The sequence below is a fragment of the Bos grunniens genome, chromosome 19, assembly GCF_055505025.1.
Source record: "Bos grunniens cultivar Pamir isolate PY7600 chromosome 19, Bosgru_T2T1.0, whole genome shotgun sequence".
NCBI lineage: Eukaryota > Metazoa > Chordata > Mammalia > Artiodactyla > Bovidae > Bos > Bos grunniens.
The window spans coordinates 50,030,812-50,056,114 of record NC_141183.1 but is presented as its reverse complement, the minus strand read 5'-3'; the positions used below and the strand labels follow the sequence as shown (position 1 = coordinate 50,056,114).

The 25,303-nt window shown below is 50.7% G+C and overlaps 1 protein-coding gene and 1 long non-coding RNA gene across 8 annotated transcripts in view; one reads left to right on the top strand and one right to left on the bottom strand.

Annotated features, from left to right (window-relative positions):
* Positions 1-12,868: 12,868 nt before the first annotated feature.
* On the top strand, positions 12,869-25,096 carry LOC147352611 (uncharacterized). Its single transcript, XR_015148292.1, has 2 exons — positions 12,869-12,994; positions 23,570-25,096. It is a non-coding gene; the product is annotated as an uncharacterized LOC147352611 (long non-coding RNA).
* ACACA (acetyl-CoA carboxylase alpha) overlaps positions 15,772-25,303 on the bottom strand; it is a 286,860-nt gene continuing 277,328 nt past the window's right edge. For all 7 annotated transcript variants that reach the window (XM_086360402.1, XM_086360403.1, XM_086360407.1 and 4 more), the window contains 2 exons: positions 19,334-19,470; positions 15,772-17,503 (listed from right to left, as the gene is read on the bottom strand). In XM_086360402.1, the coding sequence (XP_086216528.1) occupies positions 17,380-17,503; positions 19,334-19,470 (261 nt within the window). In that variant the 3' untranslated portion in view covers positions 15,772-17,379. The remainder of the gene's footprint in view (positions 17,504-19,333; positions 19,471-25,303) is intronic.

The following is a 25,303-nucleotide window of genomic DNA, read 5'->3' as shown; positions in this document are numbered from 1 at the left end:
CTGACTTTGAGGCTCAGTGGATCCGAACCTTCCCCACCATGGTGCGGTCACCGTGCATGTGAGACAGCAAGATCCGTGCCTCCCTGGGCCAGGCTCACAGGCGACACAGCTACTTCTCAGGGGCGAAGGGTGTCGTGGGCAAGCCCGAGGTTCCTGCTACGGAAGTGTGGGTGTTCTGTGCCAGGGCGGATGGCTCCCCTCTCCTGACATCCTGATGGGCTGCACTTGGCGTTCAAGAAAGGCACGTACAAGCAGTGAGCCTTGTCTAAAGTGAATGAACTTTGTGTTCTGCATCTGAGTTTGTGTTTTTAATTTGTGTGTGTGGGTGTGTTTGTACTGGGGGGACAGTTGTGCTAGGAATTAAGTTGAACTTGCCTTGGTCATTCTTTCTGTTTAAATCTTACCTGTCTCACTTTCTCTTTTTTTCGTTTCTTTTTCTTCATAACATTTTAAAAATAATTGCCAGTAATTTGGTAAGTTCATTAACTAATCCTTAAGTCCTGGGGATCCATATCACCCTGCTGACTTGCAAATATTCAATTTGTTCAACAGCTGTGTTGATGAAGCCCTCATTACCTGCTCCTTGTCTGGAGAGGAGAGGGATGGTATAAATGCAGAGTGAGTATGCCTTATCTAACTTTTGTTTTTCTTGTCTGTCTATAGATTTCCTTTACCAGCCCCTTGCCCGTCATGTGGGGTCTTTCAATAAAGTCGTCGCCTCAGCGGCATTTATATTCCTGAGAAGTTTGCTCGGTTTATTTCCCTGGTCCAGGGTTCTCAGTCCATTTGTTGAGGTCAAGGACACTGAATTCTCAGGAAAGAAAATTTAAAAGAATGGAGAGAGAGAGAGGAAAAAAAATCCCAGATTACTGATAGGGAAGAAATGGAATCTAAGGTCCCCAGCAGGAACGGTAACACATAAAGATTCCTGCCCAGCCTCCGCCCGCCCCGTCTGCCTCTTTATGGCGGGGCTGGAAATGAGCCGGGGTGCCCTGGACCGGCAGGCTCCCCGCCCCATGGTGCTGGCTGCTTCTGCCGCCTGACCTCCCCTCCCTGGGTGTTGAGGGGTGTGTGCCCCGGTTCTCACATAGGCTTGGAAGCACAGAGTTCGTCCTGCAAGGGGCTGGTGTGACCTTCTGTGTCAAGGACAGATATGAACAGAAGGTGGTGGAGTGGGAAGAACATTAGATCAGAAGTCAAACCTGCCAGGGTGTGACCTGGAGGAAGCCTGTTGACCTCTGAGCCTGGGGTGGGGCAGGGGCCCTCCTCACTGCGATGAGGGTCAGCCACCCTGGTTCCTGAGGCCGCCCGGTCCTGAAGCCGCTGTCTGCATGGAAAGGCGTGTCTTGCCTTGGGTCTAGCACGGATGCAGGAATGCTTTTCTCTCCACTCCTCCGGGTGGGTGTTGACCTCTTGCTGTGTGCCCGGTGCTGGGGGAGGTGATGGTGGCGGAGGACTGTCTGGACAGGTGACCTGAGCCCCAGTGGGGACTTTCTGTCCAGTGAGTCCTGCAACCTCTAACTTCAGTCTGATCGGACCCTTAGCTGCACTGGATTTCCTTGTATTAATGGTGGGGCTCCAGCCCTATTTCAGGCCAGGGTCACTTTCCCGGGCTCCGGTCCTCCAAGGTGAGAGCTCGGCCTCGTAGGAGGGCAGCTGCCGCGGGGCTCATGGGCCCTGGCGCTTGGGGCACTAACACCCGCCTCTGCCTCTGACAGCGCAGGCCCAGGGCGCCCGGGTGTTGGTGTGCAGGTGAGGCCGATGCTGCGCACCAAGTGACGCGGCTCCCCAGCTTCTGCCTCCACCGCGAGGGCACCTCCCAGCTCCGTGTGGCTCCTGCTTCCTCGTGGCCGGTTTGCCTTCCGCTCTCCTCTGGGGAGTCCCGGAGAGCCTCTTCCAACCCCGAGAGCATCCAGAGCGTCTAGACCACAGCCATGCAGTTGCGCCTCCCGGGAGGATGGTAGAACTGCCCGTAGTCACTGGCGACGTGTGGCCTTTGAGCCCTTGCCGCGTGACTGGTGGGAGAGCGAGTCTACACGGGTATCTCTCGGTCTTCCACGTGCACGTGTGCTAGGTCACTTCAGTCGTGTCCGACTCTGGGCGACCCCACGGACTGCAGCCCACCAGGCTCCTCTGTCCATGGGATTCTCCAGGCAAGAGTACTGGAGTGGGGTGCCATGCCCTCCTCCAGGGCATCTTTCCGACCCAGGGCTGGAACCAGCAGCTCTTAAGTCTCCCGCACTCGCAGGCGGGTTCTTTACCACTGACCCACTGGGAGGCCCTTCACGAGTCTCAGCAGACGCCAAAGCTCGAACCAAGGGAAGTGGAAACAGACGGGGCGCCAAGAGCTGCCGCGGTCCGGAGGCCCCGAGTGCAGCCAGCCGGGTCGGTGCCTCACTGCAGGCCCGGGAGGGTGACCCGGGGTCTGGGGAAGCGGGGGTCTCACGCCTCGACGCCCAGTGTGGCCACAGGACAGATGGGGAGCTTGGGCGCGAACCGAGAGCCGGCTCCCTGAGGCCAGAAAATTATTCTCCAGTTTGACTCTTGTGTCCTTTAAAGTTGAAGCGCAGGGCACTTGGTTTCAAGAGTTAAATGTAAGGCTAATACGGGGCACTTTCAGTGTGATAACTTGGAGTTCATATTGTTGGGGGAGATAAGCAGCGGGAGCAGGTGCTTCTTGAATTCACTTATCAGCGCTCCGGCTGCCCAGGCGCTCTGATGCTGCGGGCGCGTCTCGGAGTGAGGCTTCTTGGGCCCCCAGGGCCACCGTTTCATCTGCCAACCTCGCAGGTGGGGTGAGGCCTTCATTCCCAGGGGTGCGGAGCGGGGAAGAGGAGGCGGGGGTCCCCGGCCGCCCCGCCCGGAGCTCGCTCAGCCCCTCGGAGAGGCTGCAGTTTAAGGTCACAGCCTGATGCTCGTGGAGGAGAGTGAGAGGGGAGGGACTCGAGGCCTAGTTCTCGGTTATATAATTAAGCCGAGATGTTCCTTCCTGAAGGAACAAAAAGAGGCCAAGGACAGCTTAATTGAAACCTGGAGATTGCTTCTCCAGGAGCGGCCTGAGCAAGCGGGCCGAGGCAGAGCGTCAGCCCTGGCGGGTGGGCCGCGCGACCTCGCAGGCCCTGGGCCCTGGGCCCGACGCCCGCCTCCGTGGTTGGGGGGCGCGGGGGGCGTTACTGGGCGCGGGAGCCTCCCCTTGGCTTCCTGGGAGTTGAGCCTTTAGGTTGTTCAGGCCCCAGTGGGGAGGTATGGAGGGGAGCTGGCCGCCCTCACTGACCCTTCTCTCACCCTGTGGGTCCCTAAACGGCATGGAGTAGCCCCACCCACGGACGGTCTCCAGTGCCTTTAAAAGGTGCACCCCTCTCGTTCCTGAGCGGATGAGTGATGGCGCAATGGTGATGCTTTACTAGCTGCAGACAGGGCTGCTCCTGAGAACCCAGGCGTGTCTCATACCTGTTCATCCACTGGCTCCAGACGGAAAGGACTTTCCTCCCATCTCCTTCCCTCTCCCCCACCCCTAGAAGAGAATTTCAACTTTAAGACAAACAACTTCATTTACAAGTGTGTCTCTAATTAGCTCCAGAATTAGGAAAGCTGAGTTTTCCCCCATAGATCGGCTAAACCCTCGAGGGAGACTGGTGGGATAGAGAGAATCGCGTTTCCAATTATTTTGTTGAATTGCTAATTTAGTTATTGTGCCTGGTGTAATTGTGATGGGTATTGGGTGTGCAATTCAATTTGTTTTAAATATTTGTGGGAAGGCTGATCAGTAATGGAGCTGACCTATTTTGTGGCCCAAATTGAGGGAAAAAAAGACTAAAACACAACAGCCACAAAGATATAGTTTGTTTCCATTTTTATTTTGATCTCTCTTATCCCTCTTAAGACCACTGATGCAACAAAAGGATTAAATTCAAAGATGACAGCACTTTGATCTTCTCCCTTTGAAAGCTTAACTGTCCTTGGTCGTTTAATATGCAGATATTTTAGGGTTGGCCTCAGATGCAAGGCTGGAGTTGAGAGGTTCTGCCTCCCAGTGTGTGCCTAAAAGTGGTTTGGGGGCTTGCCCGTGTGTAAGGCAGAGGAGGTGGCGTCTGTAGCCCCGGGAGCTAGTTGGTCAGCTGCTGGGGCACCTTCCCTCCAGGCAGTGCTGCTCTCAGGGGCCGGAGACCCCGAGCCCCACCCAGGCAGGGCTGCACCTGCTCTGTGCTCCTGTGACCAACGTTAGGTGTGAAGTCCTCTCACCGCTGACTCTGACGCCGGAGGGGCTCCTTGATGGCCAGCCTCGTCTGAATTCCCCTCTTCAGGGTCTCCCCACCACTCAGCCAGCGTCTGGGCCGGGGGAGTACCTGTGATGTACACTCTTTACATGCCTCTCAGGTGCCCAGTCAATCAGCCCGGTCTGGGCCAGGAGCAGGGCTTGTGGGCAAGAGCATCTCCCGGGGCTCTGCTGGGACTCGAGGTCGTAGGAACAAAGTGCAGGACTCTGCCTGCTTCTCGGGAAGCGTGCACGAGAGTACCAGATGGTGCAGCGGCCAGTGCTGCGAGCAGCCTAGGAGCCCCCCACCAGGTCCCTGCAAAGCCTTCTCAGACGCAGGCAGGATGTGGTTGGGCAAGATCAGAGGGTGGCAGACCTGAACAGATTTGGAGGAAAAGTAGTAATAAAATGCGTCATAGCCGAAAAATGATCCTAAAAAGATCATCCTGTAATTGGATTAACTTAGGCACCAGGGTCAGTTTCTGTACTTAAGCTGCCGAATTGAAGTTTACACTTTGTTCCTATGTGAGAGATCACCAGGGCCATCAGAAGGCACTTCACACGCAGGTGGTCTTGTTTCTCTTTGAACGAGCCTTGCTCCACGGCCTGGGAGGGAAGAGCTGTGGGCACAGCTCTGCATGAGGAGGATCTGAGTCCTGTGGGAAAACTAACAGGAAGATGGTCAGTGCACAGGCAATGCTGACTGTAAACGTTTCCCTGGGAAGTCTGGGAGGCTGTCGCAGAGCAAGCCAGCAGCATCGGGAGGAGGAGTTAGTAAAAACAGCAGAGGCAGAAGGGCAGACTGTTGGGTATTGCTGGTAAGGTTAGTGCACCCCAGCCCCTTGCTGGTTACAGTTTTTTTGCAGCTTTGATATTGAGGTGTAATTTACATGCCATAAAATCCACTCATCGTAAAGGTGCAACTGGGGGATTTTTAGTAGGTTTGGCAAATTGTGTTGCCCGTCAACACACTCTATCCATTTTAGAACATTTCATCACCCTAACAGCTAACTCTGTGCTGGTTTGCAGTTGATCCTCAAGCCCGTCCCTGCCTGAGGCAATGACCGGACTGCTTTTTGTAGCTATAGATTTGTCTTTTCTGAATGTTTCGTATAAATAAGATCACACACTATGCAGTCTTTGTGTCTGGCTTCTTTCACTGAGCTTAAGGTGCATCCACGTCAGAGCATGTGTGGGTAGTTTGAGTCTTTTTATCACAGATGGGCACCACATTTTGCTGACCTCTTTGCCTACTGATGACCACTTGGGTTGTTCCAGACTTGGGCCGTTACGTGTGAGACTGACGTAAATAATCACAAGTCTTTGTGTAACCTGTTTTCATTTCTCTTGGCTGGATACCTAGGTGTGGAGTTGCTGGGTCACGTGGTAAGGTTACATTTAACGTTTTGAGAAACTGCCAAACTGTTTTCCACGGTGACTGTGCCACTGTACACTCCCAGCGGCCGTGTGAGTTCCAGTCGCTCCACGGCTACACTTGTTACCGTCTGCATTATGATTATAGCCGTTCTAGTGAGCGTGGGCTCTCACTGTGGCTTTAATTTCTATTTCCCTAGTGACTAGTGAACTGCTATTCATGTGTTTGTCGGCTGGGTTCAGTTGCCAAGTCGTGTCTGACTCTTTGTCATCCTGTGGACGGCAGCCCACCCGGCTTCCCTGTCCTCTACCATCGCCCAGCGTTTGCTCAGATTCACGTCCATTGAGTCGGTGACGCTGTTTAACCATCTCATCCTAGGCCGCCCCCTACTCCTCCTGCCTTCAGTCTTACCCAGCATCAAAGCCTTTCCAATCACTCAGCTCTTTGCATCAAGTGGCCAAAGTATTGGAACTTCAGCATCAGTCTTCCAATGAATATTCAGGACTGATTTCCCATAGGATGGACTGGTTGGATCTCCTTGTAGTCCAAGGGACTCTCAAGAGTCTTCTCCAGCACCACAGTTTGAAAGCATCAATTCTTCGATGCTCAGCCTTCTTTAAGGTCCAGCTCTCACACGTGTACATGATTACTGGTAAAAACCATAGCTTTGACTATACGGACCTTTGTCAGCAAAGTGACGTTTCTACTTTTTATTCATATATTTACCTTCTTTGGTGAAGTGTCTATTCAGATTTTTTGCTCATTTTAATTGAGTTGCTTGTCTTATTGCATCATAAGAATTCTTTATATATTCTGCATACAGATACCCTATCGGAAAATGACTTGCAAATATTTTCCCCAGTTTGTAGCTAGTCTTTGCATGTTCTTAATGCTGTCCTGTGGTCACATATGGATGTGAGAGTTGGACTATGAAGAAAGTTGAGCACCGAAGAATTGATACTTTTGAACTGTGGTGTTAGAGAAGACTCTTGAGAGTCCCTTGGACTGCAAGGAGATCCAACCAGTCCATTCTAAAGGAGATCAGACTTGGCTATTCATTGGAAGGACTGATGTTAAAGCTAAAACTCCAATACTTTGGCCACCTCATGTGAAGAATTGACTTATTGGAAAAGACCCTGATGCTGGGAGGGATGGGGGCAGGAGGAGAAGGGGACGACAGAGGATGAGATGGCTGGATGGCATCACCGACTTGATGGACGTGAGTTTGAGTAAACTCCGGGAGTTGGAGATGGACAGGGAGGCCTGGCGTGCTACACTTCATGGGGTCGCAAAGAGTCGGACACACTGAGCAACTGAACTGAACTGAATGCTGTCTTTTGAATCACAAACATTTAAAATTTTTGATGTTCTAATTTATCAGTTTTTTTTCTTTTATGGATTGTTTTTGGTGTCAGATCTAAGAAATCTTAACCCACCCAACCCAAGGCACCAAAGATTTTTCTGTTATACTCCAGAAGTTTTACAGTTTTCACTCTTATATTTAGGCCTATAATCCATTCTTAGTTAATTTTTGCATATGATGTGAGGGTCTAAAACTAAACTTTTTGCATGTGCATATCTAATTATCCCAGAATCATTTGTTGAAAAGATTATTTTTCCCCTCGTCGAATTGCCTTAACTCATTTGTACAAAATCAATTGACCATGATGTGAGGATTTATTTCCAGACTCTTAATTTTGTCCCATTCTACTTGCCTGTTTTTATACCAGTGAAAGTTTTTTATAATTGGGTAGTTTATGTTCACATTTTTATTAAAATCATTTTGGCTATTCTGGGTTTGTTGTATTTCCATACACATTTTTGGACAAATTTGTTAGTTTCTCTAACAATGCTTGCTGGGATTTTGATAGGGATTACATTGAGTCTATAGATCAATTTAGGGAGCAACGCCATCATAGCAATGTTGACTTCCATTCATGAACATGGAATATCTCACTTCTATTCAGCGTTTCTCAGCAGGGTTTTATAATTTTCAACATACGAACCTTGCGGTTCTTTTGTCAGATTTATTCCTAAGTATTTTATTGTTTTCGATGATATTGTCAATGAAATGTTTCATTTTTGAATTGTTCCTTGCTAGTGTATAGAAATGCCATTGTTTTTTCTGGTGGTGGTTTAGTGATCTTGTCCCTGTGACTTTGTTGAATTTGTTTTAGTTCTAGTTTTTAAAAATAGATTCCTCAGAGGATCATTCCATCTGTGAAAAAAGACAGTTTTAATCTTTCTTTCCAATACATGACTTAAATTTTCATTTATTTAGCCTGTTCCACTGGCCCGAACCTCTAAAACTATGCTGAGTAGAAGTGGCAAGAGTTGACATTTTTGCCTTATTTCTGATCTTAGGAATAAAAACATTTAGCCTTTCACCATTAAGTTTGACATTAGTTGAGGTTTTTTTTTTTTTTTTTCCTGGAATGGGTGTTGGATTTTATGAAATGCTTTTTCTGCATCTGTTGAGATGGTCATGTGGTTTTTGCCCTTTGTGCTTTTAATATGGTGTATTAGTTAATTCATTTGTATGTTTGCCCTCCTGGGAAAGATCTCACCTGGCTGTGTTGTATAATTTTTTTGAAATACGTTGATGGATTCAACCAGCTAGTATTTGCTAAGAATTTTTGTGTCTTACATCATGAGACATATTTCTCTGTAGTTTCCTTTTCTTGTGATGCCTTTGTTGGCTTTGATTTCAGGGTAATACTGGCCTCTAGAATGAATTGGAAAGTGTTCTTTCTTCTTTTTTGAAAAATGTTTGTGAAAGATTCATATTTCTTCTCTAAATATAGCAAATTCACCAGTAAGACCTTCTAAGACTGAGCTTTTCTTTGTGAGATTTTTAATTACTAATTTAGTGTTTTTTTTTTTTAACCTCTTATAGGTCTATTCAGACTTTGTTTATTCCTAAGTCAGTTTTGGTAAATTGTGTCTTTCTAGGACTTTGTTCATTTAAGTTGTCTAATTTGTTGACATAGAGTGGCTTATACAATTCCTTTATTATCATCTTAATTTCCATAGGGTCACTAGCAATATCTCCTGTTTCATTTCTGAATCTGGAAATTTTGTCTTCTTCTTGTCAATTTAAAAAATCTTTTCAAAGCACTAACTTTTGATTTTATTAATGTTTCTCTTTCTTTTCTGTCTCATTAGTTATCACTCTGATCTTTATTTTTTATTCATTCTGCTTACTTTGAGTTCAGTTTGTTCTCTTTTTTCCAGTTTCTTAGGATGGAAGTTATTGATATAGGAATCTGTTATTGTTGAATTATCTATTTTTTCATTTACTTCTGTTAATTTTTGCTTTATGTATTTTGGGACTCTGTTTTAGCTGTGTATGCATTTGAGGAAAAAATGGACACAAAAGTTACCGATAACTACATTAAGTTTGAAAAGACTAAACAGGCCAATCAAAAGACAGGGGCTGTCAGACTGGATGCAAAATAACTCAACTCTTCCGGGTCCACAAGAAACATACTTTAGATTCAAAGACAAATAAGGTTAAAAGTAGAGAAAACCCTGTATCATAAACAGGATGGAGTGGCTGCATTAACCCTGGAAAAATATAATTTAAATATCGCTGAGACAAAAGGAGGAATTACAGTGATTAAGCACTGACCTCTCAGGTGAAGGTGTGAGTCGCTCTGTCACATCCGACTCTGCAACCCCATGGACCATAGCCCGCAAGTCGGACATTCCCTGTCTTTTGACTGGGACTTTCAAATTTCGTGTAGTTATTTTTTGTTCATTTTCTCCTCCCTTATGTCTTCTTTTGTGTTAAATACTATGCTATTTTAATTTCATTATTGTTGCTTTTGCTATATATATATATTTTAAATTGTGGTAAAATACTTAAAATTTACTATCTTATTTAAAAATTTTTTAAATTAATTTTTTTGGCCACACTGTGTGGCATGCGGGAGCTTAATTAGACCAGGGATCAAACCTCTGCTCCCTGCAGGGGAAACGCCGACTGTCAGGGTAGTCCTTAACCATTTTAAAGTGTATGGTTTAGTAATGCCAAGTATATTCCCACTGTGGTGTAACAGAGCTCCAGAAATTACTCAGCTTGCAAAAGCTGAGATTCTATACCCATCAAGCAATAACACCCCGTTTTCCTCTCCCTCTGCTGCTGCTAAGTCACTTCAGTCGTGTCCGACTCTGTGCGACCCCAGAGACGGCAGCCCACCAGGCTCCCCCGTCCCTGGGATTCTCCAGGCAAGAACACTGGAGTGGGCTGCCATTTCCTTCTCCAATGCATGAAAGTGAGAAGTGAAAGGGAAGTCGCCCAGTCGTGTCCGACTCTTCGTGACCCCATGGACTGCAGCCCACCAGGCTCCTCCGTCCATGGGATTTTCCAGGCAAGAGCACTGGAGTGGGGTGCCACCACTGTGCATTCTTTTTCATGAATCTTGGCTACTTTAGATATCTCATATAAATGAAATCCTACAGTATTTGTCTTTTCTTGTGACTGGCTTATTTCATGAAGCATCATGTCTTCTGCTTTCAACTATTTTGTGTATATACCTAGAATTTGGATTGTTGGATCATATGGTAATTCTATTTTTAATTCTTTTGAGGAACTGCCATATTGTTTTCTATAGTGGTTGCACCTTTTTACAATCTCACCAACAGTGCAAAGGGTTCTAATTTCTCCACATCCTCACCAACAGTATTTTTTTTTTCCATAGAAGCTATCTCAGTGGTGTGAGGTGATATCTCATTGTGATCGACTTGCATTTCTCTAATGATTAGTAACGCTGAGGTGCTGAGCATCTTTTCATGTACTTTTTGGCCATTTATATAGAATCCTAAGGGAAACATCTATTCAAGCTGTATGCCCATTTAAAAATCAAGTTATTTGGGTTTTTCTGTTGAATTGTAGAAGTTCTTTATATATTCTGTATATTAACTAAGAGATGTATGATTTGCATTTACTATGTATTGTTAAGTTATTTTCTTAATGGTTGTTCTAAGGAGTACATTGTAAGCTGAGATAAATACTAACTTCTGGTAAAATATAGAACTTTGGTTTTTATATAGCTTGGTATTTCTTCCCCTTCCCTTTGTCATCATATTTATTATATTTTCATATGCTGTAGACCCCCAGAATAGAGCAATATAATTACTGTTTTATGTAACTGTATGCCTTGGAGAAGACTCTTGAGAGTCCCTTGGACTGCAAGGAGATCCAACCAGTCCATTCTAAAGGAGATCAGACTTGGCTATTCATTGGAAGGACTGATGCTAAAGCTGAAACTCCAATACTTTGGCCACCTCATGCGAAGAATTGACTCATTGGAAAAGACCCTGATGCTGGGAGGGATTGGGGGCAGGAGGAGAAGGGGACGACAGAGGATGAGATGGCTGGATGGCATCACCGACTTGATGGACATGAGTTTGAGTGAACTCTGGGAGTTGGTGATGGACAGGGAGGCCTGGCATGCTGCGATTCATGGGGTCACAAAGAGTGGGACACGACTGAGCAACTAAACTGAACTGATGCCAACAAAGATTCGTCTAGTCAAGGCTAAGGTTTTTCCAGTAGTCATGAATGGATGTGAGAGTTGGGATTATAAAGAAAGCTGAGTGCCAAAGAATTGATGCTTTTGAACTGTGGTGTTGGAGAAGACTCTTGAGAGACCCTTGGACTGCAAGGAGATCCAACCAGTCCATCCTAAAGGAAATCAGTCCTGAATGTTCATTGGAAGGACTGATGCTGAAGCTGAAACTCCAATACTTTGGCCACCTGATGCGAAGAGCTGACTCATTGGAAAAGACCCTGATGCTGGGAAAGATTGAAGGTGGGAGGATAAGGGGACGACAGAGGATGAGATGGTTGGATGGCATCACCGACTCAATGGACATGAGTTAGAGTATTTTACAAAGTTAAAAGAGAACACACAATTTACTCATGTATTTGCCTTTTCGAGTACCTCTCTTCTTATCTTTGTGTGAATTCAAATTACCACCTGAAATTACCTGGATGATTGTCTTTAATGCTTTCTTAATGTACTTGTATTTGGTTTTGGCTGTGCTGGCTGTCTTGCTGCACAGGCTTTCCTGTAGTTGCGGCGAGCCGGGGCTGCTCTTGGCTGCGGTGCTCGGGCTTCTCATTGTGGTGGCTTCTCTTGTTGCGGAGCATCGGCTCCACGACCCTTGGGCTTCAGTAGTTGTGGTGCAAGGGCTCAACAGTTTTGGTTTGCAGACTCTAGAGCGCAGGCTCAACCACTGGGGCGCACAGGCTTAGTTGCTTCATGGGATGTGGGGTCTTCCCGGACCAGGGATCAAACCCGTGTCTCCTGCACTGACAGTGGATTCCTTACCACTGAACCACTCGGGGAGCCCAGCTTTAATTCTTATAAAGCAACGTATCTAGCAATGCATTCTCCCCCTTCGTTGGTGGTGGTGGGGGAGAGGGGAATGTCTTTATTTCATCTTTGTTTTGATGGATCCAGGATTCCTGGCAGACTGTTGAAGAATTTACAGTACTGTGAATATGTCGGCTCACTGCCTTGGTTTCCATTCCTGCTGCTTGTCATTTTTGTTTCGTTGTTCCTCTGTACCTGGCGAGTTGTTTTTCTCTAGCTTCTTTCCAGAGTTTGTCTTTCAGCAGGTTGGCTGTGAAGCGTCCAGGTAGAGATCTTTCTGTGTGTAGCCTCCTTGGGAGGTACTGAGCTTCTTGGATCTGCCCGTTGTTTCCGTCCTGTAGGAAGGTTCTGGCCGTGATTTCTTCACGTATTCTCCCTCCCTGTTTCTCTTCTCTCCCATGGCATGTCTGTTACACATCACTTGTTGTACCTGATGTTGCCGTATGGATCCCTGAGGCTCGTTCATTCTTCATTCTCTCTCCTTTCTGTTCTTCACACTGGTTACTCTCTACTGCTCTATCTTCAAGTTCAGATTCTTTCTTCTGTCTTCTTGAGTCTACTACTTAGTCCCACTAGTTAATTTTTCACTTGTTATTATACTTTACAACTCTAGAATTTTTAAATTGTGGTAAAATATACGTAACGTAAGCTACCATTTTAAGTTTTTAAAAGAACAGTTCAGTAGCATTAAGTACATTCACTTCATTTTGCAACCGTTACCACTGTCCCTGTCCAAAACTTTTTCATCATCCCAACTGAAACCCTACACCCATGAAATGACGACTCTGTTTCCTCCTCCCACAGTCCCTAGCAACCCCTCTTCTTCTTTCTCTCTGAATTTGATAATTCTAGGATACTTCATATCAGTGGAATCACATAATATTTCCTATTTTGTTTCTGACATAATGTTCCTTCCGTATCTTCAGGGGTGAAGGCTCTCTTCTTGTCTGCGTTCATCTTGCTGTATCCTCACATGGCTACGTAAGTACTTGTTCGTATGGGCAAGAATGCTGTCGGCTTTTCTTCTAATTCAGGGCCTAGATGTCTTTCTGTCTCTCTCCACCCCAAAAGGCCAATCACAGAACCAGCATGTTTGGGATCAGGCCCACCATTCAACCTCCTCTGAGCTGCCGTCTGTCTCATCTGCTTAAAAGTTGCTAATGGGCTGAGCCCACTAGGTGGATCTCAGTCCTCTCAGAGTTGAGGCTCCATGATCATTCTGCCCCTCTACCAACCACAGGGAATCCCATGTTTGGGGAGATTTTGCTTACTGAAATACTGCTTTTATGAAGATCTCCTGTCCCCAATATTTATTATTATTAACCTCCCATTGGAGCTTTTGGCCAGCATGAGGTAGCCAGGACCCCTTCCTGGGTAGGTAAATATTAGCTATCAGGAAAAAAACAGCATCATGAGCTTTTGGCACCCAACCGAGACACATGTAAAATTTCTAGAGTATTGAAAATAGTAGACAGACGCCCATTAATATGTCTGTGCCTCCTGGGGTGGCCTGGGCTTACTATCCTGGGTGACTCCTCCGGCTCAGGGACATCCACACGTGGAGCTGAGCTTGGAGCCAGATTTCTTGGTGCCCAAGGCTGTGCTCTTGTCATTCAGTGAGACTCATTTCTACATCTTTATGCCATCTCCCTGTGCCCCCAAAGCATCAAAGGTGCCCCACTCTCTCCAGGAGCATGCTGTTTGCTGGCCCAAAGTTCATCGTGATCTGTTGCCTGCTTGCTTTCCAAGTTTCCCTGTCCTCCCCCAGGCGACTGCTGTGCCCCTCCCAGCACTCCTGCTGTCTCTGGAGTAACTCTGCAAATGCTGGGACCTGACTAGGGACGCCTGTCTTAGTGTCCCAGCTGGAACTTCCATCTCTCTGCCCGTAGGCTTTGGCCCTTCATCGTCTGCACACTCGTGGTCCTTAGCACTTTCAGCCTCAGCATGTGGATCGGGACAGGCCTGAGTTTTACCCTTCTTGTGCCCAAGCTGAGGAGCCAGCATTTTTGTTTAAATTTATTATTTATTTGGCTGCACCAGGTCTTAGCTGCGGCACGTGGGGTCTTCTAGTTACAGCACACAGGATCTTTAGTTCAGGCATGTGAACTCTTTAGTTGCCACACGTGGGATCTAGTTCCTTGACCGGGGATCAAAGCCGGGTCCCCTGCACTGGGGGCTCGGAGTCTTAGCCGCTGGACCACCACGGAAGTCCCGGGAGCCAGCACTGGCGTGAAGGCTCACCTCCCGCTCAGCACTTCTCCAGGCCTTTCACCACAGCCTGGCACTGAGCCTTGCCCGTCAGGCGCGTGGGGCGCGTCCTCCCTGGGGTGGCCCTCATTTGTCGCTGTGTTCTTGTTTTCCATCTGGGGAGAGGGGTGGGCCCACGTTAGATCGCAGAACACTGGCTCTTTGGTCTGCTCCTGATTATCCCAAAGTAATACCACTGGCTGTTTCACATTTTTGTTCATTAAAAACATGGATGAAGGAAATGTCGCTCCCCAGCAGACGAAGACGCTGTAGGATCAGGCAGATTCCTGGAGGCAGCGGCAGGATCTTCCCATTCCTCTCATGACCTGCCTGGGAACCACTGACCAGGGCTGGCTGGGCACAGGGTCGGCACCGGGTCTACACAGAGTCTGACCAGGAGGCGGGAGGAGGGCCCAGGCCTCTGTGGGGACCAGCACTCCCCGCCGAGGAGAGCCGCGGCCTCCCCAGGGCCCTGAAGCTCCCTTCTCCCTCCTTTCTAGAACATCTAGCTTGGGGTGGTTCAGACTGATAGCTTTTAAATTGTTTAAGCTCATTTTTGAAATAGCCCCCCCTTTGCTTTGCTGTACATCCTCAACAGCGGTGGACACTGCAGTGTTTAATAGTCAACTAAGGCCACTGCTCCTCTCCTGCCTCTTGTGGCCACGCCTTTCTCTGCAGATGTTATTCCTGCTTCAGAGAAACTGAGGCAGAGGCTGAAGGCACACAAGTGCGAGCTCCCTGCCCCTCCTGCCTCTTTGTGCCCCAAGTTAATGTTCAAAAGGCATAAAGTCGCCAAATCATTCGGAGAAGCTAAAACTGCTCCCTGTGACAATGGTTTGCTAGTCAATTCACCCAGAAAACAACACAAATCGTGTCAACTCAGAGGTTCAGATCTTCATGTTCATGTCAAGACCAGTGAAACCACCCAGCCCGTCAAGGGAAGGTGGACCCGAAACCCGCCCAGCCTGGGAACGGCATCCCTGTGCTCAGCCTGGGTCACACTCTGCGGCGGGGCTCGCCTGACAAAGCTCCCTGGAACCAGAGCAAGGTGCTGGGCCGACGTGACGCACGGTGGTGACTGGTCTACCAGTGGGGAGGTTTATTTCAACGGAAAGGGAAAAGAATACATTTGACTGAAGCGCCGTGCTCATCAGGCTGCGCATCCACTGACTCCTCAGTGAGACCGGCGAAGGCTGCTTTGTGACTAGGGGGACAGACAACGCGGTGAACTCAGGCGGGCCTTGGTGGGTCACGCTCCTGCCTTGGCAGCCACGCGTGTGCAGTGGTGGCCTCGTGTATGAAACGACTGTGCTGACTTGTCCTTAGACAAGAGCCCTGTGCAGGTAAAGACCTAAAGTGGGTGCTCTGGGGATGAAGGAGTGAGCATCACTGAATTCTCGAGACGAAGCGTTCATTTAACATGTCACAGTTTGGTGGTGGAGAGTAAACATGCGTCACCCACCCAGCCCCTGAACAAACGCCAGGGCAAGCACAGGACCTCACACCACCTATAGGCGTGTGGAACTTTATTTATTGTAGAAAAGTATAGAGGAATAATCTGGTCAAAGATGGATCCAATTCTTGCTGGGTAAGCAGACACCAGCCACAGTGGACACTCTTCCTGGACCGAACGTCGTCCCCACCTTCTCCTGCCCAGGATGGCGCTGAACCCTGCAGCAGGGCCGCCGGGCTGAGGCTCCGGGGCCAGACGGCCACACGTCCGGCCCCACGGGGCCTCTCTGCACAGGCGGTTCCCGGGGACGGGGAGAGGGGCTCTCAAATTGTGCGTGAACTGGAGGGTTAAGGCTCAAAACTGGAGCGGGTACGAAGGCATTCACACCCCTGCTTCTCAGGCGTCTTACTGAGTTCCTCCTTGGTCATCAGCGACAGATGCGATAGCTGCGCTGTAGGAACCGGATGCTCGCCCAGCCCTGCTCACCTGCCACTCTTGATTTAGGAACACCAGCAGGTCCGGGATTGGGAAGCTCTTTCCTTGAATATACTGGTGGTTGAAAAGAAACTCTCCATTGCCCGTGAGCAGGCCCCTGCCGCTGGCCGGGGAGGGGCCCATGAGCCCGGAGGACAGCAGCACCATGAGGGGGTCGTAGTCAAGGTTCCGTGGGTCCTGTGTTCCCTGGAAGCCCCCCCACGGGGGGGAAGGCCAGTTCCTGGAGCCGAGGGCCCTGATGTCAGCGGGGCACCTTTCCATGGCTGCACGCACTGCCTGTGCGTTCGAGGAGGAGATGAAACCCAGAGTGAGCAGGAGCGCCCGCTGCTAGAAGGGTGGACCCGGGAACAGAGGCCGGCCCCGCAGGCATGCCTCACCCCGTGACTGTCAACGCCCAGCTGGATGCTGCCAGCCTTCCGCATCCTACAGAGGCTAGCCAGCCCGCCCTTGCCGCCTGGTTTCCGTCAGGGACAGGAGGCAGCTCCCCAGCTTCTCCTCTGCCAGCCTGGACGGTGGCACCGCCAGTGGGGCCCCGGGCACCTCAGCTGGCCATGCGGTCGCCCCTGGGGCCGTGGCAGGTCAACCTCCCTGAGGTCATTCTCAGAGAAGGGGACCCGGGCGGGGGCCCCGAAACCAGTAACCGTCACTCGGTTTCTCTACTTCTCGATCACAGTTTGGCCCGTCTTTGAGTTCCGCGGACCTGCAGACCTCACACTCTGATTTGCCTTCCTAAGCAGTGCCTTGGTGCGAGGAGACTGGGTGCCCGGCGTGTACCCGGCCGGGTGCGGGATTGGAGAGACAGCAGCGCGAGGATCCCCCTCCCCGCTCCTGTCCCGGCCCTCCTCTGCTGCCAGTGGCCGCAGGCTCACGGGGCCAGGGCAGCCCTGCTCGGGCGCAGGAAGGCCTCGTGGTACGTGCTGTACCGTCATTGCCTCTTAGGTTCGGGGTGGGGACGGGCCTGCGGCCACAGCCAGGGTAATAAATACTGAACGGGGTGGTGTGGCCCGCGGCCCGACATGTCGTGCGGAACCGGAGTACATCGCGGGGAAGCAAAAAGCCACGTGACTGCAGCGCTGGTCTCCTGTGCCTGCTCATTGCGGTGGTTTCGGGTGTGACCAGCGCTCTGGCCCTCGGCGCCAGAGGCAGGGCGGCGATGGGCAGAAAGCTCTTCCTACGTTGACGGCGAGTCCATCGTCGAGAGGATCCGAACGACTTCTGCTCGCTGGGTGGGCGAGATGTGCTGCGTCATGTGGACGATGGAATCCATGGCGACCTCTGGGTTGGCCTGGACCAAGCTGGAAGGGGAAATTGGGGTTGGTGAGACCGAGAGAGACAACCGTGCCTGGATCAGTGGAGCTTTAGAACCGCCGGAGAACCTGCTCCCGGGGTTCACCGTGGATCCGGCAGCCCCTGCCTCACCTCGTCTGTTTTCCTACTCGAGACAGGCCCCCCCCGCCAATAGCGCGGTCAGTACCGGATGAACTGCAAAAGCTCCACTATGTCAGAAAGTGCGGAAGTAACTTAAACCAAAACCAAGACTGGGGCATGTCACAATGATAGTGGGCCCTGCATGAAGCCGCTCCCACTGGCTAACCCTGGGACATGTGGGGCATCAAAAAACGAGTTAAAATCATTGAGAAGATGGAAGACACTCACTGGTCTATACCAATAATGAATATATAAGAAATGGGGGCGTGGAGAGGACTTTTGCTGGCGGGAGAATCGGGGTGGTCACAGATGACTGGAGCGCGTGCAGAAGTTGGAATGTTACCATTTTGCAACCTCGCTGTAAACACTGGATTGGGCATGACTCACCCCCAGTGCTAAATGTAAAGCAGAAGTTCTGATGAGCAGGAATCTGCATGGCCTGTGTCTCTCCACAGACTGGTTAGTAGGTTTGAGGAGAAAGATCAGGAGTTGGACAGTGGGGGAGTCGAGCAACAGCTCGACCAGGAGATGGAAGCTAACATGGGGGCCGGCAGGTGACGTCACGCGCCCTCAGACGTGGCGCCCCGTGGGCCCCACCCTCACGGATGTGACATCCGGGCTGCGAATGCACAGCCTGAATCTAACCATGAGGAGTCACGGGGCAAACTCAAAACGAGCAGTGGTCTACAAAGGGTGGTTTAGATACAAAGGCGTGGTGGTCAACTTAGAATCACTTTACATGGTTATGTCAGGGACTAGCCCTATTAGCAAAGGCACACTGAAGCACTGGGGGTAAAGGGCCATGACGGGCCGTGACAGATGTAACTTACCTTTAAATGGTTCCGACAAAGGAAGAAATGCACATATGAGAGTGCTTATTCTTTTTACATATAAAACACACACAAATGACACAGCAAATGAAGAATGGGAAGAAGGGACAGTTAGGGAGCTTGGGATGGACATGTACACGTGCTTTATTTAAAATGGATAACCAGCAGGAACCTCCTCAGAGCACAGGAAACTGCTCCGTGTTAGGTGCAGCGTGGAAGGGAAGGGGTCTGGGGGACCGTGGACACGTGTATGTATGGCTGAGTCCCTCTGCTGTTCTCCTGAAACTGTCACAACGCTGTTAATTGGCTGTACTCCAATATGATGTAAAGTTTAAAAAAAAACTAAAAATGATACAGCAAATGAGGCAAAATGTAAATAGCAGGCACGTCTGGGTTCAGATTTGTTCTCTGTACTGTGTTTAGCTTTGCAGTTTTTCTGTAAGGGAAATGTAGTCGAAATGAAAAGTTCAGAAAAATGTCCCCTGCAGTCTCTGCCACCCAGCCCGTGGAGGAGACAGGAGCCTCTAGAACACAGCTCCCTCTTGGCTGGGGGAGGGGAGGAGGTGGTTTCCTAGGAAACCAGGATGCAAAGAGCTTTCCTCCCAGAGCCATTCACCCAGTTTAAGGATCTGCATCTGGAGCTAATAGTTGGACATGGTGAGCTCAGCCATCATCCCTAAGTGGCCCTGGGGACCAGCCGCTGAGTGAGTACGGTGCTCCTGGACTCTGCTCTGATCTGATCAGTGTCTCAAACAGAAGGGGCCAAAAAGACCGTGCGGCATCGTCATCTCGCCGTTCGTGCAGAAGTCGCTCGTTCCCCAGAAGTGAGCCCGCCTCTGCTGAGGAGGCCCCTCCCTGGGGTCTCACCTGCGGATCTGCTTGAGGACGTAGTCTCTGCTGATGTACTTGATGTTCTCTTCAATCACCGAGCGGACGCCGTCTTCCTCTGTGAGCTGTTTCTCCAGCCACTCCACCAGATCCTTGTTGTTGTCCCAGACATAGGCCTGCGAACAGATGATGCCTGGTCAGATGCCAGGGGCCCGCCCAGGCTGGACACCCTGACTGTTCTACATCTGGGAGGGCCACTGCATTAGTGTCCTCAGCATAAAAGAGTCATGCCCAGTTCCTCCGTGACGGCTGTCTCTGTAGGAGGCGGTGGAAGCAAGCCTCAGGACAGGAGCCGTCCTCGCCCTCCCTGGCCAGCTTTCTGATGTGACATGCACGCCTGGAGAATCTACCTGGGCACCGAACAGAGGCATCCGTGCTCACAGGGATGCTGGTGCCGCTGTTTTGTCTCTGACTGTTTAGTCAAGAGCTGAATGGGCATGAAACACGTGTGGGACTTCCCAATTTTGTCTCTGTTTAGTCAAGAGCTGAATGGGCGTGAAACACGTGTGGGACTTCCCGATGGTTAAGACTCTATGCTCCCGATGCAGGGGCCCAGGTTCAATCCCTGGTTGGGGAACTAGATCCCATACACCACAACTCAGAGTTCGAATGCCAAAGTCAGGATCCCAAGTGCTGCAGCTAAGACCCAGGGCAGCCAAATAAACAAACAAATGCTGAAAAAAGAAAGAAAGCAACTTGTGCTTTTTGAGGAGCTGAGACACGATTCCTAAGCATAGGACTCCGGTCGCCTCCGGCCATGGAGTCCGAGGCGGCCAGAGGCGAAGGGGGTCCTGCCGCCGGGTCAGAAACCTAAACCCCGGTTCACTGTGCAAGTTTCCCGAACGGTCAGGACGTCCATCACCCCGAAAGTCTCGACACACCACCTCTCACCTCCTCCTTTCAAGATCATTTAGCCAAGCATTTCCCAGGTAGTTGACTCCATAATAATTCAGGAGTGTGTTAGAAACCTAATAGCCTTCTCCTGGCTCTCGTCTCCTCTCATTTTCTTTACAAATCATTTAGGAATCGTTTTGTTAATGGTTTCCGGAAAACCAAGTACTGCCATTAGGGCTCATTCATATTTATGTCATTTTGTTTGGGTAATTAAACACAAAGCTCGTCATTTAAAGGTGCGCTATCCTCCTCTGTTATCACTAACCGAGTCAAAGTCAGAATGACAATGAGTTTGGCGCTGTAATTTAATAGGTGGGCGCATTAGGGAGCTCGGGAGGTGGCCCAGGAAGCCTGGATACCCGCGAAGGCGCCCGCACCGCGGCTGGGGTGCAGGGGGCCTGCCAGGCGCGGAGGGTGCATCCTCACACACCCCGCTGGAGGCGGCATGTGGGAGGCCAGGAGCTGCGCTGCTTCCCAAGGGTCCACGCCGGGCCTTTAAAAACAAGGGTCTCTTCTCAGACCCCCCCACCCCCCGTCCCCATCTCTGCCTTGGCTGGTGAGCCCGCGGGGGCTGGTTGGTTATTATATACCTTGTAACTGACTTCCACGTTTCTAACGGGTCTTAAGGAGTCCTTCACAGTGGGACAATTAAGGAGCCCCAGGATTAAGGATCAGTGAGGCGCCTTTTCTAGTTCTTTTGTCCATTTCCTTTGCTGGCCCCAAATTTGCCCATCCCTGCTTGTCATCACTGGTGAGAAGGTCAGTTCTCCTGGTCAGGGCGAGGCTGAGGGGAGGTCATGCCCCAGCTCCGTGCATGGGCAGCATGCTGGCACCCTGAGGCTGAACGGCAGGCGAGTACTTTGTCCTGAGAAAAAGGAGGCACCACACCACTCTCCATCGACAAGGGTCGGGGTGGCGATCGTCCCCACGGCGCGGTGCTCTTAGCATCACGTGCCAGCCCGTCCACCCCACTCGCGGACGGCGTGCTGACGTGCCCATCTCCACCGTGGTAATCTGGACTTCTGCACATGCCCTTACTTACGAGGATTTAGGGGGAGGAAGAAAGAAAACAATGCATGCTTCTTGGGTTTCAGAATGGGGGGGTGGGGAAACCTAGATTTACCCAAGAATTCCAAAGCCTTTAGTTTAGGAGAATATTTAATACTCTTATTAATCATTTTTAATCCGTTTGCTTTTAATTAAGAAACAGCATGATGCTTTCCTATCAACATATGCCAGGGAGCAGATTAATTGTGGCTTAAGATAACTCTCCTTGATTGGTGTAATGTATTAGCTAACGAGATGCCTGCTTCTAACGATGCTCAGACGCTGCGCTGGCAGGCCCGCTGCCCTCCAGAGAACATGGCTCTCCCATCCCCTCCTGCAGCCACAGAGTACGCTAGGTGTTCAAACACTGGAAAAGTTCCCAGATAGAATTAAAGCAATACATTCCCAAGGTTTGGAAAATGTAGGCCCCCTTATATGAACGGTTTGCTGGTCACTCAAAATATGAGTGGACAATGACCCCCAAGTCCAACCCTGGTCAAGTGTCAACTACAGCACTGAGCGCACAGCAGCCACGGGGTCACGATCCTGGTCAACAGCGTTTTTAGCAAGAATCAACAAACGTAGGCACTGCAGCCCCACGCGGATTTTTTTAAAATAACAGACCTGGGAGGGTTTGCTCTGCTATTGTGAGCAAGCTTCTCCCACCCAGGGCCAGGGAGTCTGCAGTGCCTCATTTGCCCTCCCAGAACAGAGCCATGAAGCTCGTCACTCCATCCAGCACGGCCGATGCTCTGCTGTCATCATTTCCCTGAAAACGTGCCTGACTACTCCCACTGTGGATTTCAAGCAGCTGCAACATGCTGGGCTGCTCATCTCATGACGGGCCTGGCCCCGTATGTTACCTGCCTGCACTCATCCCAATCGCAAAGTTTTAATACCAGTAAAGTATTAATGATTAAAGGTCAGAACAGCATGGCCTTACAGTACGTGTTCAGCAGGCACTTTATCTGGCTGTGCATCCGTGGGTCAGTATCTCTGGCATTACTCGGCTCACTAATTATGTGTAGTAATTAGTCTATCTTACAAAATCTAAATGACTTGTTGGGAAAGTTTCATTCCTAATGTATCGGATTGCTGTTAAGGCCTCCTTACGTGGTGGTGCAGCAGGGCCTGGGGGTGAACAGGCCGCAGGCTGATGGATGTGAGCCCGAAGCCCAGGCCTCATAGATAATTCACCTCGTGAGCGGCCTGGAGACGCCCCTGCGAAGTGATTTTCTTTTCCCTGAGGCTTTGGAGGACGCTAGTGGTAGCCCCGTGGGCTGGGGCGGCCGCTGGGCCTCGTTTCTGGGAGCCGCCCCAGCCCCAGCCCTGCTGCCCAGGTTCCACCTCACCTCCTCCCTTCCTGGCCCTAAATCAGAAGTTTGGTGCCCAAGACTTGTTCACGGGAAGCTTGGGGACAGTGGAAATCAGGTGGCCCTACCAGTGGTGCTTCTTCCTCTCCCGACTTCACGAGGGCCTCCACTGGCCATTGGTCTCGTTTGGGAATGCAGAAGAAGAATGGATTTGCAGCTTCCTGGGTGGTAAGGGAGCACCATGGCATCCTGGATCTTGGACAGATTAGGGCCAAGTCAAGGGCTTCCCTGGTGGCTCGGCAGTGAAGAATCCGCCTGTCTCCAGAGGAGTCCCCAGTGCAGGGGACTCGGGTTTGTTCCCTGAGTCAGGAAGATCCTCTGGAGAAAGAACTGGCGACCCACTCCAGTGTTCCTGCCTGGGAAATGCCATGGACAGAGGAGCCCGGTGGGCTCCAGTCCATGGGGTCACAAAGAGTCAGACACGACTGAGCAACGACAACAAGAAGGCCGAGAGCTGCTGAGTGCACGGGGCGCCCGGCTCTGTTTCTAGCCGCGCTGTTACTGAGCCCGCCTTCGAGCACGCCACGCTGAGGGGCCAGGAGGAAGCCGAGCTCCAGACACGGGGCTCGGTCCTTAAACAGTGTCGTTCAACATGCCCCGACCCTTGTGAGACAAACAACATCCCTATTTGACACGTGAGGAAGGGACGGTTAAGTACGTCTGAGCCAGCACATGGCAAAGCGGGGATCCAAAAAGTGTTACGATTCCAGAAAACACATCCTTCTCAATTTCTTCTACTGGAGCTTGGATGGGGTTGGGGGTGGGGTGGGAAGTCAGCCTGTCTGAAAAACCACACACCTTCAACTGTGGATCTGAGAGTCAGCAGAGGAAACGTGCCTGAGAGACATGTGTGCCTTGCTCTTACAGCCAGATTGGACCTAAGCTCTTGTTATCTTTTCAGGGAACTGTGGCGATGCTTTTCTTCTCCCTGCAGTCACACTACGAACCGTAAACCCCACGATTTCCTACAGTGGGACTGCCCCTGTGGATTCAAACAGTCCCACAACTCATGGCAACAGATTCCTCTCAGGGAGACAAAAGAGCTCTACTCCTCAGTTATACAGCATCACAGTGTCTTCAGACTTGCTGTCCCAGAATCTCTTTATTCAGGACTAAGATTTAAAGCAAAGAAAAGGAATTTCTATGAAGAAAAGAACGTACAGCACGGCCCACAGGCACCCACACTAAGCGCCCTCCTCACCAGCAGCCACAGTGAGGGTCCCAGGGGCCAAGCCAGGCCCCAGGCCTGGAGCGCCGGCAGCGCACAACGCCCACCCCGTCTGAAGAACCGGGGGAAGGTGCGGGTTTTGAGGTGCTCCCAAGCACCGAGCAGGCTTGGCCCCTCCGAGGCAGCCACACAGCTTTTCAACAGGACAACACTCTGCTCTCAAGGGCGCTGCAGACTTTATCACCTGCCTCCCACTAACCCGAGTTCTGCTGAGCCTGCAGAATCCAGAAAGAGGTTTCAAAGCCGCACAGAGGGATCGCCCACCCTTCCTCTCTCTCTCCCCCTGCCCTGACTGCTCCGGGGGACGCTGTCTTCTGTAGATGGGGGGAGCGATACATTTGGGTCCCGGAGCCTCTGGTCTCCCCTCCTGAGCTGGGGTGTCTTCTGCACTTGACCTTCAGCCAGGAGCGTGTCCACATGGGTGGCTGTTCCCTCCATCGACAAGGGAGGGGTGACCTGCTTCCCCGCCAGGCCACCCCCGGGGGGCGGGGGGCTGGGGCGCCCCCAAAGGGCCTGTCGCTGGCTTCCGCTCAGAGGGGGCCCGCCTTTCCATACCCTTGTGCCCGTCGTGGCCGTCAGTGACTAAGGCGGGAGGAAGGCCCTCTCCCGGCGGCCCGCGCATACTCCATTTACCTGGCCGGTCGCTCTGAACTGCACAACCACCTCTTATTTTACACTTGCGTGACTTTCAATGCCAACTTCCACACGAAGTTGCCAGTGGCCACTGACATAATCGACTGACCTGAACCTGAACCGCAAGTCGCAGAAGGCTGTCCTCCCCGGCTGCACATCCGAAACATTTATCCAAGGCAGTAAAGAAGAGGGGGGACTTAACACAGGGGGATCTCAGAATCACCCCGACCCACTGACTTTAAAACTGACAGCAGGCCCTGGAACTGCTTCCTGGGAACAGTCAGCGGAGAACTCAGGCGACACTTCCCGGGAGGAGGCCGGCGAGCCTACCATCCGGCCCTCCAGGCAGCCCCTCAGCAGTGCTCTAAGCTAGCAGTCACCAACTGTTTTCCGTCACACGGCTACCGGGAAGAGAGAAGTGTATTTCCAGCACGTACTACCCATATGCTGATAAAATGTATGTATGATGTTTATGATTCAGTCCAGATAGTCACTATGAATACAGGTTGACTGCTTCTTCTTAGTAAGAATAAATAGAAATAAAAGTTCCGACTTTTCCTGCCCATCTTCCCGTGGACAGTCTTGTGCAGCCCAGGGTTCCAGAGGCAGGAGCTGGGGCCTGGCTGTCCCGGCCGCAGCCCCGGGGCAGGATGGCTGGGGACGCGGCCTCAGTGGGTGCTGAGCCCAGCCCGCCCCGCACTGTCACCCCCGGGAGCTGTGGACCTGAGATCGGAAGACCTTCAGCAGGAGCCTTCGTGCCCACGTCAGGGTCCC